The 12,454-nt window shown below is 42.7% G+C and overlaps 1 protein-coding gene across 3 annotated transcripts in view; it reads left to right on the top strand.

Moving 5' to 3' along the window:
* The window catches only part of Fam13b (family with sequence similarity 13 member B), a 52,723-nt gene that overhangs the window by 17,259 nt on the left and 23,010 nt on the right, over positions 1 to 12,454 (top strand). For all 3 annotated transcript variants that reach the window (XM_036204382.1, XM_036204383.1, XM_036204381.1), the window contains exons 7-11: positions 138 to 295; positions 2,915 to 3,053; positions 7,231 to 7,295; positions 9,506 to 9,554; positions 10,394 to 10,541. In XM_036204382.1, the coding sequence (XP_036060275.1) occupies positions 138 to 295; positions 2,915 to 3,053; positions 7,231 to 7,295; positions 9,506 to 9,554; positions 10,394 to 10,541 (559 nt within the window). The remainder of the gene's footprint in view (positions 1 to 137; positions 296 to 2,914; positions 3,054 to 7,230; positions 7,296 to 9,505; positions 9,555 to 10,393; positions 10,542 to 12,454) is intronic.

Below are 12,454 nucleotides of genomic sequence, written 5' to 3'. Positions count from 1 at the left end.
AGTTTCTCTGTAACAGCTCTGGCTATCCTAAGGAAATGAAATCTTAAATGACTTGATTTACAGTATTTTTAGAGTAGTGTATCTTAGATAAGTCTTACGCTTTATTAAATTTAATCCTGAAATTCCTTCTTATGCAGGTTAATGAACTTTCTGAGGAAGAGGAGGATGAAAAGCTGGAGCATATAGAAGAGCTTCCAGAAGAAGGTGTACAAAAGTCAGATGGCGTGCCAGAGGGGTTGCAGTTAAGGATGACTGAAAACATCCTGGAGCCAGACAGTGTTACGGCGTCAGCCAGGTAAAAACTTGAGTTGAGCCAGCTTTAGCTTCTGAGGGTTCCAGTCTCACCATAGACTCCAGCACCAGATACCAAGAGAACTGCCTGTGAGGCTGAGCCGGGCATAGCCAGATACAGCTAGTGTTGGAGAGTTGCCTGGCATGTGCATGTTCCTGTGATCCCAGTGTCTGGGAGGCAGAGGCAGGAGGATCTTCCAGCAGAGCAGGCCATGCAGGCAGGCTGTATGTAGTAAGACCCTTTCTTGGTGGGGGGGACATTTCAGTATTCAAGAGCAAGAAGAAAACGAAAAGCTGTTAGGAGTTTTCATTTCCCAGCGTTACACTTTTCTTCAGAAATAAAGCCTTGTGTGTATATTTCTTACAATTTGTTTTTATATTAGCTAATTAGTTGGGTTTGGTTAAAGTTTTAGCACCTTTGATTTCTAGAGATGGTAGTACTGTGATTGAATTGACTGTGTTAATTATCTGCTGCTGTGACGAAACACCATGATCAGGCAACTTTTAAAGAAACTGTTTAATTGGGCTTATGGCTCAAGAGGATTGGAGTCCATGATGGTGGAGCAAAGGCATGGTGACAGGGCCACCAAGAGCTCACATCTTGATCCCCAAGTGGGGCAGGGTGGGGGAGGAGAGAGGGAGAGGGGAGAGGGGAGAGAGAAGAGAGAGAGGGGGTAGAGGAGAGAGGAAAGAGGAGAGAGAGTGCACCCTTGTGGACAAGCGAGCATGTGCACACAAGGAATGGCACTGGTCTTTTGAAACTTGAAAGCCTGTCTGCAGTGATACACCTCCCAACAAGGAACACTTCCCAACTCTTCTCAAGTGTTCAAACATGGGAGCTTACGGTGGCTATTCTCATCCCAATTACCACATTGACTTTTAAAAATACGTGTGTGGGGTGGGGGTGGGGGTATGTATATGTGAATGCAGTGCCTGTGGAGGACAAGAGAGATCAGATCTCCTTGAGCTGGAGTTTGAGACTTTTGTAAACTGCCTGGCCTGAGTGCTGGAAAACAAACTTAGGCTCTCTTCAAAGCTGAGCCATCTTTTCAGCCTCCTAACTGACTTGTGTCTGTAGCTTCAAGGTTAGGATTGGGTTGACTATGTGCACAGGGCTAGAACTGCAAGTACTGTGATACTACTGACCAGTTTGTTTTTAGGTTTATTTTGTATGTGTGTTCCATTGTTTTTCTTTATACAATGTCTTTTTCTGTGTGTATGAGTGTTTTGTTAGAATGTATGTATGTGTACCATGTTCATGCTTGGTACCCATGAAAGTCAGAAGGCATTGGATTGCCTGTTATTGGAGTTACAGTTGGTTGTGAGCTATCATGTCAGTGCTGGGAATGAGCCGAGGTCCTCTAGAAGAACGACCAGTGTTTAGCTACGAAAGCAATTCTTCAGCCCTAAAAATAAATCTTAAAGACAAAATCCCCAGATCATTTCATTCCTTTAACTCTCTTCAGTGTCATCTTGTTTTATTTATAATAAACAGAATTCTCAAATGGACAATAGAGTCTATGTAACTAATCTGCCCCACCTTACTGGCAACTGCCGCACCTGACTTTGTCTCTTGGGTAATATTCCTTTGCTCTTCTCTTCTGGCTATGGCAGAATTCCTCAAATGTGCTGTCATGTTCTCCCCTTAAGCCTTGGCTGTAGAACAATGCCCATAGGCAGGGTGTGGGGCCAGGTAGGAAGAGAGCACGTTATCGGAGGAGCAAAGTGGGAGAAACATGACAGAGAACTAGACAAAGGAATTCTGTAGTGTTTGATCCTGAGACCTTGTGTCCCTAGTTCAGGCATTGCTCTCATTTTCACCACTGGAAAGGACTCTGTTCCATCACTGGTAGTGTTATCTAACCCGAAGTTCATGTGTTTAGAACTGTGTAACTCGGAAATTCTACCATAGAAAGCTACTGCTGTTGTATCTGATAAGTAAGGCATTTGTGATGGTGTCCAGTACTAAGCTTGTATTTAACTAGGACAAGCAGTATTATATGTAGGAGTGTGTGTTTATAAAGGAAATTGAGCATAGTATTTTTGCTTATGAGAATTCTTACAAGGTCTGTTAATAACATTCAAAGAAGAATAAAAATGTGTAGCAGATTTAATCTAACTCAGCAAGGGAAAATACATATGTATTTATGAGGATGTGTTTTCTTTAATAAGTAAACATTCTGTTAACCAGCTTGATGGTATACAGGAAGCTGAGCTGAAAGTATTTGTAGGTACTCCAGACAGAGCCTGGATATAGCAGGTGCAGGCTCCTCATACAGAGCCAGCTTCTCCACCAGCTTCTGTCAGGCAGAGCTCAGGATAGTGTCCAGTGGCTCTGACAGCAAAGAGGGGCTGCCTCTAATCTCAGCTTCCAGGAAGTTAGAGGTCAGCTGGACTGCATGGTAGGACTGGCCCATAAGTGAAGATTTATGAATTATTTGCTTTGAAATGCATGTAGTCTAGGCTGGCCCCAAACTCTTTTGTATAGCGTAGGGTTACCTTGAACTCTTGAACTTCCTGCCTTCATCTCCCACATGCCAGGATTACAGACTTGACCACCACACCCAACATAGGTCATGATTGTTTCAAAGGCCTGATCTGATTTTTTAAAAAAACTTACTAGGGTTGATGCTGCTGCTGCTGCTGCTGCTGCTAATGCCAGTGATGGTAACGTAAAGTGTTCAAACCCTGTGGCTGGGACGACTGCAGATAATGAAGTCATGCAGCAAGATTCTATATTTGAGGATCAGAAAAATAATCAGGTAAGAAATGCTAGAAGCATCATTCTAATTGTCCCATGTGTTCCTTTGACAGCAAAAGTTATAGTTGAGTAGTTTTGCTAACATACTTGTCTCTGTTGTAAATCCTTAAGATTATACATTCTCTGTAGAATTCAGGAATCATGTTAGGTAGAGAGGACATAAAGCACCTTATTTTTATTATTTTTATTCTTTTGTGTACATTTGTGAGTGCAAGCTTATGCGTGCCATGGTACATGTGTGGAGGTCAGAAGACAACCCTTGGTGCTAATCTCGGCATTCAGTCTTGTTTGAGACAGGATGTATTGTTTTGCTCCTGTATACACCAGGCTGTTTGGCCCAGGAGCTTCGGAGGATCAACTTGTCCTCCAGCCAGTTTCCTGTAGCCACTGGGATGGCAGATTTGTACTGCTGAGCTTTACATGGGTTTGGGATTTAAACTCAACTCCTCGAGTTTATGTGGCAAGCACTTGTACCCAGTTAGCCATCCCCCATCCCAAGGGCCTTTTTGTTTTAGACAGGGTCTTACTGTATAGCCCTGGCTGGCATGGAACTCTCTACATAGACCAGGCTGCCCCCCTCGTGCAGGGATTAAGGGTGTATAGCCCTGGCTGGCATGGAACTCTCCACATAGACCACCAGGCTGCCCACCTTGTACGGGGATTAAGGGTGTGTGCTTTCATGTCCAGTGTCAAACACATTTTAAAAGTATTTCTTGGGAAGGAAGTTTGAGACTCCAGCTGAGGTAGTTAGTGGTATTGTGGTTGAGCTTTATTAGTTTCAGAGCTTTCTGTACTTCTTAGTACTTTTGAAGAACATAGTACAGTAAAATTTTTTGTGTTCTATTTAAATGAAAACCTTTTTTTTATTGTGAACTTCTTATGGGTATGGGTGTTTTGCATGTACCACATGGCATGCTTAGTGGAGGCCCAGAGGCCAAAAGAGGAGGCATTGGAACTCCTGGGAAGGGAGCGAAAGTTGTGAGCTGCTATGTGGGGTCTGGGGATTGCTCCCAGGCCCTCTTTCTGAGAGCGCTGCAGCGCTCTTAACTGCTGGACTGTCTCTCTAGCCTCTCTTTGTTTGTTTTTAAAAGATGAGTCTCACTATATACCATGGCTGGCCTGGAACCTGCTATGTAGACCAGGCTAGCCTTGAGCTCGCAGAGATCAGTTTACCTTTCTTTCCTGAATTGCTGGGATTAAAGGAGTGGGCCACCATGCCTGGCAGGAAGACACAAAAGATGAGTTGGGGATTTAGCTCAGTGGTAGAGCGCTTACCTAGCAAGCGCAAGGCCCTGGGTTCAATCCTCAGCTCTGGTGGGGAGGGGGAAGATGTGATAAGCAAGCTTAGTAAATTATAAATATACCTCAAGTACAGGTGGGCCTCGGAGGAAACCATGACTCTGAAGACGGCTTAACTAGCACTAGTGTCCAGACTTGAGGATAGGTGTGCAGGAGATGACCAGGAAAAGGCATTTGAGCCATCCAGGATTTAGTTCTGTTAGGGCAGAGTGATAGAAATTCTGGCGCCACAGCCACTGTTCTCTTCCTGGCGGAGGGATGTGGTACAAATGAAGATGCCTTATGTGCGAGGTGTTCTGCTACAAAGGAAGGGCGGTGCTCGCTTCCTCGTTTGTACTGTCTAACACCATCAGCTCAGTAATGTTGAGAGGACTGTGCTGTACGGCACGTTCAGAATGCTACGTTCAAGATCTGCAACTATAGAAAACCTGAGCACACTTTTGAAAATGGCTCAACTGTTGGCTGTGCTGCATCAGCCACTGGCGGCATTGTTTTAAAAAAGTACTTGAAAGTACAAACGTGGAAGCTGGGTTTGTATGTCAGCGGCACAGGACGTTCCTGGATTTGATGCCAGGTCTAAGTATGAAAGCAGCATCTGAGCCATGTTTGGGTTTCTCTGTAGTTTTGGAGCCTGTCCTGGATCTCGCTCTTTAGACCAGGCTGGCCTCAAACTCATAGAGATCCGCCTGGCTCTGCCTCCCAAGTGCTGGGATTAAAGGCGTGCGCCACCACCGCCCGGCCTGAGCCATATATATATATAATATATATATTTTAAGACCTACCTATCTGTCTGTCTGTCTGTCTATCTATCTACTATACAGTGTTCTGTCTGCATGTATGCCTGCAGGCCAGCAGAGGGCACCCGATCTCATTACAGATGGTTGTGAGCCACCATGTGGTTGCTGGGAATTGAACTCAGGACCTCTGGAAGAGCAGCCAGTGCTCTTAACCGCTGAGCCATCTCTCCAGCCCCTGAGCCATATTTTTAAAAGACATACTTATGTATTTCAACACATTTGTTTAGTCTTTTTGAAACTGGGTCTCACTGTATATCTCTGGCTGGCCTGTAACTTACTGTCTAAACCAGACTGGAACTCAGAGGCTCTGTCTGCCTTGTGAGTGCTGGGATTACAGGTGTGCACCACCATACCTGGCATTTTTTAACACTTTCAAATAAATGAATACATAAGGAGGTTTTCTTCAGTATGTTACCATTGTAAATCATACAGAAAAGTAGGTGTAATAAGCAGCTTAGAGTTGTCACACTTACCCATCTTTTTCTTTTCCTTTTCATGTAGTCCCCAAACTTAGGTTCTTTTGCCTCTTAAGTCTTGCTGTCATGCTTTGTATATTCCTACTTTTGTATGTAGAAATTGGCCTCAGATACAGAACAACCCTGTTTCATTAGTGCTGGGATTGCAAGCATGAGTTACATCACAAGTGTATAACTTTTTTTCTTCTGAAGATGTAATTTTAATTGTGTGTATATTTGTGGGTTGAGATGTTTATTGCCCGCAGAAGCCAGAGACATGTGGAGGGAGAGGCTGGCATCAAGTCTTCTCACTGCTCCCTGCCTTACAGTCTCTTACTGAGCCTGAAGCTTGCCACCTGAGTAGACTTGCCAGCCAGTGAGCCCAGCGGACCCTCTTGTCTCAGCCTTCCCAGTGCTGGGGTTACAGGAGGTGCGCACTGGCTTTTTTCATGCTTGCAGAGGAGCATGTTAGCTAAGCTGTTTCCCCACACGTCACTTTTTATTTTTAAATAAACAACTGTTCTCATTAAATGTATTAATTTGGGAAGTTGCATGTTTTATGTTTATAAATATCATTAATGCCTGCCTCGAGGATAGTTGGATTCTCATATTTGCTTTTGTATTCAGTGTGCTGCTGAAGATTGAATTGAGAGTAGGAAACAGTTCAGACAGACAGACACTTGTCATACCAAACAAAACTGCATACATGCATGGTAGCTTCTAAAGAGTTGGCAAGATGGTCCGTGGATAAAGTGCTTGCCGCACAAGCCTGTCAAGTTGAGTTCAGTCCACAGAACCCACAGTGGAAGGAGAGAGCCAGTTCCTGAAAGTTGTCCTCTCATCTTTATACATGTGCTGTGGCACGTGTGCACATGCAAACACATACTAATATGAGTAAAACATTCAAGAAGAGTTTAAGAATTGAAGTGTTCGTTGATTTTAAAGATTATCAAGAACATGAAAATGTTTATACACATTGTAGTAATAGTGAAGAGAATTGTATTATACCTCCAGGGCTTGTTCCTTCAGGTAGCTTAGGCTGGTCTGTAGCCCGGGAGCAGCTCAGCGTTTGAGTCTTCCTACCTCTGCCTCTTGAGTGTTGGGATTGTAGGCTTGTCCCAACACACCTGGTTCTCTTGGATCATTTTTTATTTGTAAACTCATTGAAAAGTAGGTGGTTCTGTGTGCTTCTGAGGTTCAAGTGGTCCCTTGTCTATAGAAAGAAGTTATTTCAAATGTACCTAAGCCAGAGCCCTTCCTCTGCTAGACAGTGCTCTACTTCAGAACCAGCACCATCATTTTTGAAGGAGAGAATTCTAAGGAAAGACGGTACTAGTGATTATTGCTTACAAGGAGATAGGAGGGGCTGGGGATTTAGCTCAGTGGTAGAGCACTTGCCTAGCAAGCACAAGGCCCTGGGTTCGATCCTCAGCTCCAGGGGGGAAAAAGACAGAAAAACAAGGGCCCTGTGAAATATATAAGCTTTGTATACAGACACCGCCAGTTCCTACACACTGTGAGAGTAGTGGAGGAGGAATGTTCGCCGATTTGTTCTAATGTCCTGATTGCAACTGTCTGTAACGTGAGAGTTGGGAGCTGGTAAACAGTGGTGGTATTCTTTTGTCAGTCTGTAGGTGTACTGTTAGAGCCTTGTAGTGACCACGGTGACAGTGAAGATGGCTGTCCTGAGAGGTAAGCCCTTTCCTTCAGAGTTGTTGATCAATCAGTCGTTTTGAGAACTGGAACCTTTTCACAGAGTTTTGGTTGGAAACTTTGGGTGAATATTTACTAGAGCACACAGTTAATCTTAAGAAAACCAGGCCTCTTATTTTAATGGTAGGTTAGAGTATATTAATAGCGACAAGTATTTATTTAGTTTCCTAGCTGCAGACAAACATTAGTTATGAATATATATTCAGAGAGAACACAGCCTTCTTAGAGATGACAAAAACTTGATTTATAGAACAATTATCAGTACTGTAAATAGACGTGTCAGTGAGCTGATAGTGTGGGAACTGTAGCCAGCCAGCCAAAAACTGATGAAATACTACAATGGATCAGTGTGGGGTATTTTTCGTTCCTGCTACTCATTCTTACTGTGTCCAAGGATAACCTTGTCCATGTGGTGCTTGTTCACCCCATCCCTGCAACATGTCTGAGATAGTGAGATCCACCAAATGTAGGCTCCACAGATAGAGACCCTTTGAGGAAAAGCTTTGGCAGAGTGTTTTAATCAGCGGGTAGAAGGCTTTTCCAGTCACTCGGGTCTTGTTGCCCTTTACTCCATTCTTTCAGAGGCTGCCAAGAAGTATATCCTAACATTCTTAGCAAAGGTGATTTGATCTCTGAAAACGATCAATAATGAGGGCTCCGATAGAGTGTTACTGATTTGCTGATAGCCTGTTGGTGAGATAGTTTTGTTAATCTTAATTGTGATTGTATCTTAATTGCTGCTGTATCTTAATTGTGAGTAGGAACCTGTTGTTGGAGGGTAAGTAAATTCTTTGGAGCCATGTCTCTGGAGTGTCCTCATACTCTGAAGGTCCACAGATTTCCTGCTTACGGAGCTCCTTGTGCTTCCTTTCAGGAGGCAGGACTGATCTTCTTCCAGCCCAGGGAGTTTTGGAGCTATGGGCTGAAGATATAAGATTAACAGGCATCCCCAGAATGATGACATCGGGATATGGTAGAACAATAAGTATCCATTTAGTGAGGACCCAGTCTTTTTGGAAGGCTCTTTACTCTTCAACTCTTATCTAGGTTAGCAAACTTGCTGTAGATCCAGAGCACTTTGGTTAGGTGCACTGCATTTTGCATGGTTAATACTCATGTTTTTCAGATTTAGATAATCAGGTCTTTGAGAGTGAGTCTAACTTATCCTACCATTTGCTCCGACCCTAAATAAAAGAAAGCCTTGAAGCAGTGGTGGTGCACACCTTTAATCCCTGCACTCGGGAGGCAGAGGCAGGCAGATCTCTTGAGTTTGAGGCCAGCCTGGTCCACAGAGAGAGTTACATGACAACCAGGGCTACACAGAGAAACTCTGTCTTGACTCCTCCCCTTCCCCCCAAAAAAGCTTGTCGGAGAATTCAGTTTCTTAGGCCACCACTTACATGAGGAAGATAGCTTCTTTAAGTCAAGGCTTGTCTTCCAAGTGTTCATCACTATTATGACCACTTAAAAGTAGCACTTAAGTCTATGTATTATAAATTGACATAGATCTCTTTGAGGAGCGTTTCTCACTGTGGGCATATTGATAGCTTACCCTATTAATAACAGATGCTTTGTTGACTGGCCAAAGAGGTAGAGGTCATTTGTGACAACTTAGAATATGGTTCTTACATAGGCGTTCATTTTCTGGGGAACTCAAAGGTGTATGAAGTTGTTGTCTTTTTTTATTTTTTTAAATGTTGTATGTTAGGTTTTGTGGTGAGGGTTTAAGAAGGCAGTAAACTTCGTGAATTACAGTAACCTCCTGTGATAGTGCACAGCCTTAAGAGACAGATCCAAACCTTTGTCTTTGCATGGAGAGAATAGTGGGTTAAAACTAGTACTTACTTTATGGATTCCCTTTCTAATATGCATCAGTTCTCACTGGCTTCTATATTGTGGTTTTGAATTTTCCTTTCATAAAGATTTTTCTTTTGGGGGTGTTTTTATGTGGGGAGGGAGTGGTGGAGAGTATTATTTGATTTTTCTAAACCTGAAGTGAGTCTGTGGATCTTTTCAGTATTGTGTGATTTTCAGATATAGGGCTCCAAAGAATGGGCATATGCCCTGATGTCACTTTCCTCTCACATTTTAAATGCTAACTGTTTTGGGGAAGAGAAGAATCTAGGTAAGAAGTAATAAAAGTAACCTTTTTAGTTTTCATATGCTAATAACTATACTTGTGTTTTTAGGAAGGAATATTTGTTATGTGACAGTGATAAATTGCCACACTTGATTCTGGTAAGAACTATCTTTATGTTATAGTTCTGTTGCTTAGATTAATGTATCAATTATTATATCTGGCCTCTAACTCTTACATTGGTTAAGTTGAAAGGACCCATGTATGTTATAGTTCATTTAATGTGGTTACAAGATTGTGGGTTATGAAAGTACTTTCCTAAATTTGAGATCCAAATTTGGTTTCCTAGTAAGACATTATAAAATGCCAATTTGCATTTGAATAGTTTGCTTGGGGCTGAAGAGATGGCTGATCTGGCTGCTCTTCCTGAGGCCCTGAGTTCAATTCCCAGCAATCACATGGTGGCTCACAGCCACCTGTAATGAGATCTGGTGCCCTTCTCTGGTGTGTAGATATACAAGCCAGCAAAGTGTGTGTGTGTGTGTGCGCGCGCACACACACACACACACACACACACACACACACACACACACACACATATACACAAACAAACCTAAAACAACAATCAAAAAACCCCACTGACTCCTCTTCCAGAGCATCTGGGTTGGATTCTAGCACCCACATGGCAGTTCAAACCATCTGTACCTCCAGTCAGGGGATCTGATGCCATCTTCTGGCCTCCTTAGGCACGAGGCGCACACGTGGTGCACATAGCATAGGTGCAAGCAAAACACACACACACACTCACACACACATACATACACACACACACACACACACACTCACACTCACACACTCACACACCACACACAGAAATGGGACAGTTGGCTTTGTTGGCACAATAAAGTAATGAAAAATAACATACTGTGTGCTGATTGTCTCTGAGCCAGTTGTGAAAAGTGTCATGGTCATGAAATGCATTCTTTATTTTAAAATGCAGGATTCCAGTAGCAAGATACATGATTTGAATGCCAACACTGAATCAGAAGTAACCGATGGTCAGAGTGTTGGTGTTCAAGGAGAAGCAGCATGTATACAGATTGCACATTTAGATCTGAAGAATGTTTCTGATGGTGATAAATGGGAAGGTAATTTTACCCACACATGACAATTTCCCAATTCTTTATTTGTAACTGAAGTAACCCAGAGCAGTGATAAGACTCCTGTGTCTTCTGGACAATGCTTATCATCCTGCTCTGCTCTCTCTTGAAAACAAATGAAGCTTGTTGTTTTTGTCTTTGGAGTTTTGTTTTGTTTTCTCAAGTATAATAGTAGAGCAGCTCTTTCATGAGTAGAATGTAACTATATGATTAGCTCTGAGAAAGGATGCTGCTGCTGGGCATGATGGTACATGCCTATAATCCAGCATCTGGGAGAGAAGGAGGATCGTGAGTTTCAAGACCAGCCTGTGCTATATCCTGAGACCATCTCAGCACCCCTTCCCAAGGCACTTCTCTCAAAGAAAAATCAAAATTGGTTAAAAATAAAAATCACCCCAGAATAGACTTGGTTAGTTATTAAATCAGATACCATCATTTGTTCTTTGAAAGTTCAGTGTATTAGAGTTTTGGTGCTTTTACCAGTTTAAATAGGATGTTTAACTGCTTTTTCTTACAATCATCAGTAATAGCTTTTTATTTTTTAATTCTTCAAGGGTACTTCTAAGCAAAGATTGTACTGTAGATTACAAAAGTATTTGGGGGCAGACCCTAACATTTGTACAAGGGAATGAAGTTTAAATTTAACAAGCAACATGGGCATAATTATTTTTTTCTTTTTCTTTTTCTTTTTTTTTTTTCTTTTTTTTTTTTTTGTGAGCTGAGGATGGAACCCAGGGCCTTGTGCTTGGTAGGCAAGCGCTCTACCACTGAGCTAAATCCCCAACCCGCATAATTATTTTTTAAATTTAGCAAATGTACACTGAATTTTTGCTAAAGGTTTTATTTTAAGAAAAACCATAAATTGTAAACAGATTAGATTTAGTGAATTGTTTACACATTAACGTTTTTTCTTGGAAAAATACCAGAATCTACAGTTTACTTTGAGGTCTGTAAAAAGAAGACGGCTAGTGAAATGGATGACTAATAGAAAGCAAGTGCAGCAAGGGTTACTGGTGGACTCCGTCAGTGGTCTGTAGATACTCGTTTACCTTTGCTGTGTTTTATCAACTCTAAAATGTTGGTGAAGGGGAAGGACAAGCGACCAGTTTGCATCCAGGAATCTCTGAGTCATAAACCATCCTTGTAAAGAGAAAGTGAGACAACTCAGGACTCCTGAGCCCAGTTTCTATTGACGTGACTAGAGACCTGGGATTGTCTCTTGACAGGTTATTTGGTGACATTACAGTGGCGGTACCCGAAGGGACAATGCCAGTGCCCGAGTTCCTTCTGCCAACTGACCACAGTTTCAGTGTAGATTTTGTTGTTCTTAGTTTTCAGTCTCAAGTCCAGGCATTTTAAAGCGTCCTACCAAATCCTTGTCTGTGCCAATTTTAGTGTGATCCTCCCCACGAGTTCTAGATCTCTGATTGTGAACCCTAACTTAAACTAAATCAGGAGATTGGTGTCTGCTTGACTGATTCAGAACTTCCAGAATCAATAAAGAAGCTCCCTTGAGTTAGGAGATGTTAGCATACTGGTGGCGGGGAAGAGCACATGTCTGTTACTGGAAAGGAACAGTGGCTAAGAGCACCCTTGGGAACCTTGGTAGGAAAGGAGTCCCTGAACAAGAGGGTAGGATACGATGAAGCACTTTTGTCTCTTCTGGTAGGAGATGCAAATAAATAAGCACTTAGGATCTCAGACTGGAGGCTCTGACCCTGGGTTAAACCTGCGAGAATAAGCGGTGTCCATTGTTGGAGAGACTGATTGATGTCTCTAGCTCCAGCTTTCTGGAAGTTCTCAAAGAAAGCCCAGTGCTGGTTTCCCTCTGTCAGAATCCACCTGGAGCTTGTCATGAAAGGAGGAGGAGGAGCCTGCTTTTCAATGCCAGGGCTGCCTCA

The sequence above is a fragment of the Onychomys torridus genome, chromosome 13, assembly GCF_903995425.1.
Source record: "Onychomys torridus chromosome 13, mOncTor1.1, whole genome shotgun sequence".
NCBI lineage: Eukaryota > Metazoa > Chordata > Mammalia > Rodentia > Cricetidae > Onychomys > Onychomys torridus.
This window is presented reverse-complemented; position numbering and strand designations above follow the sequence as displayed.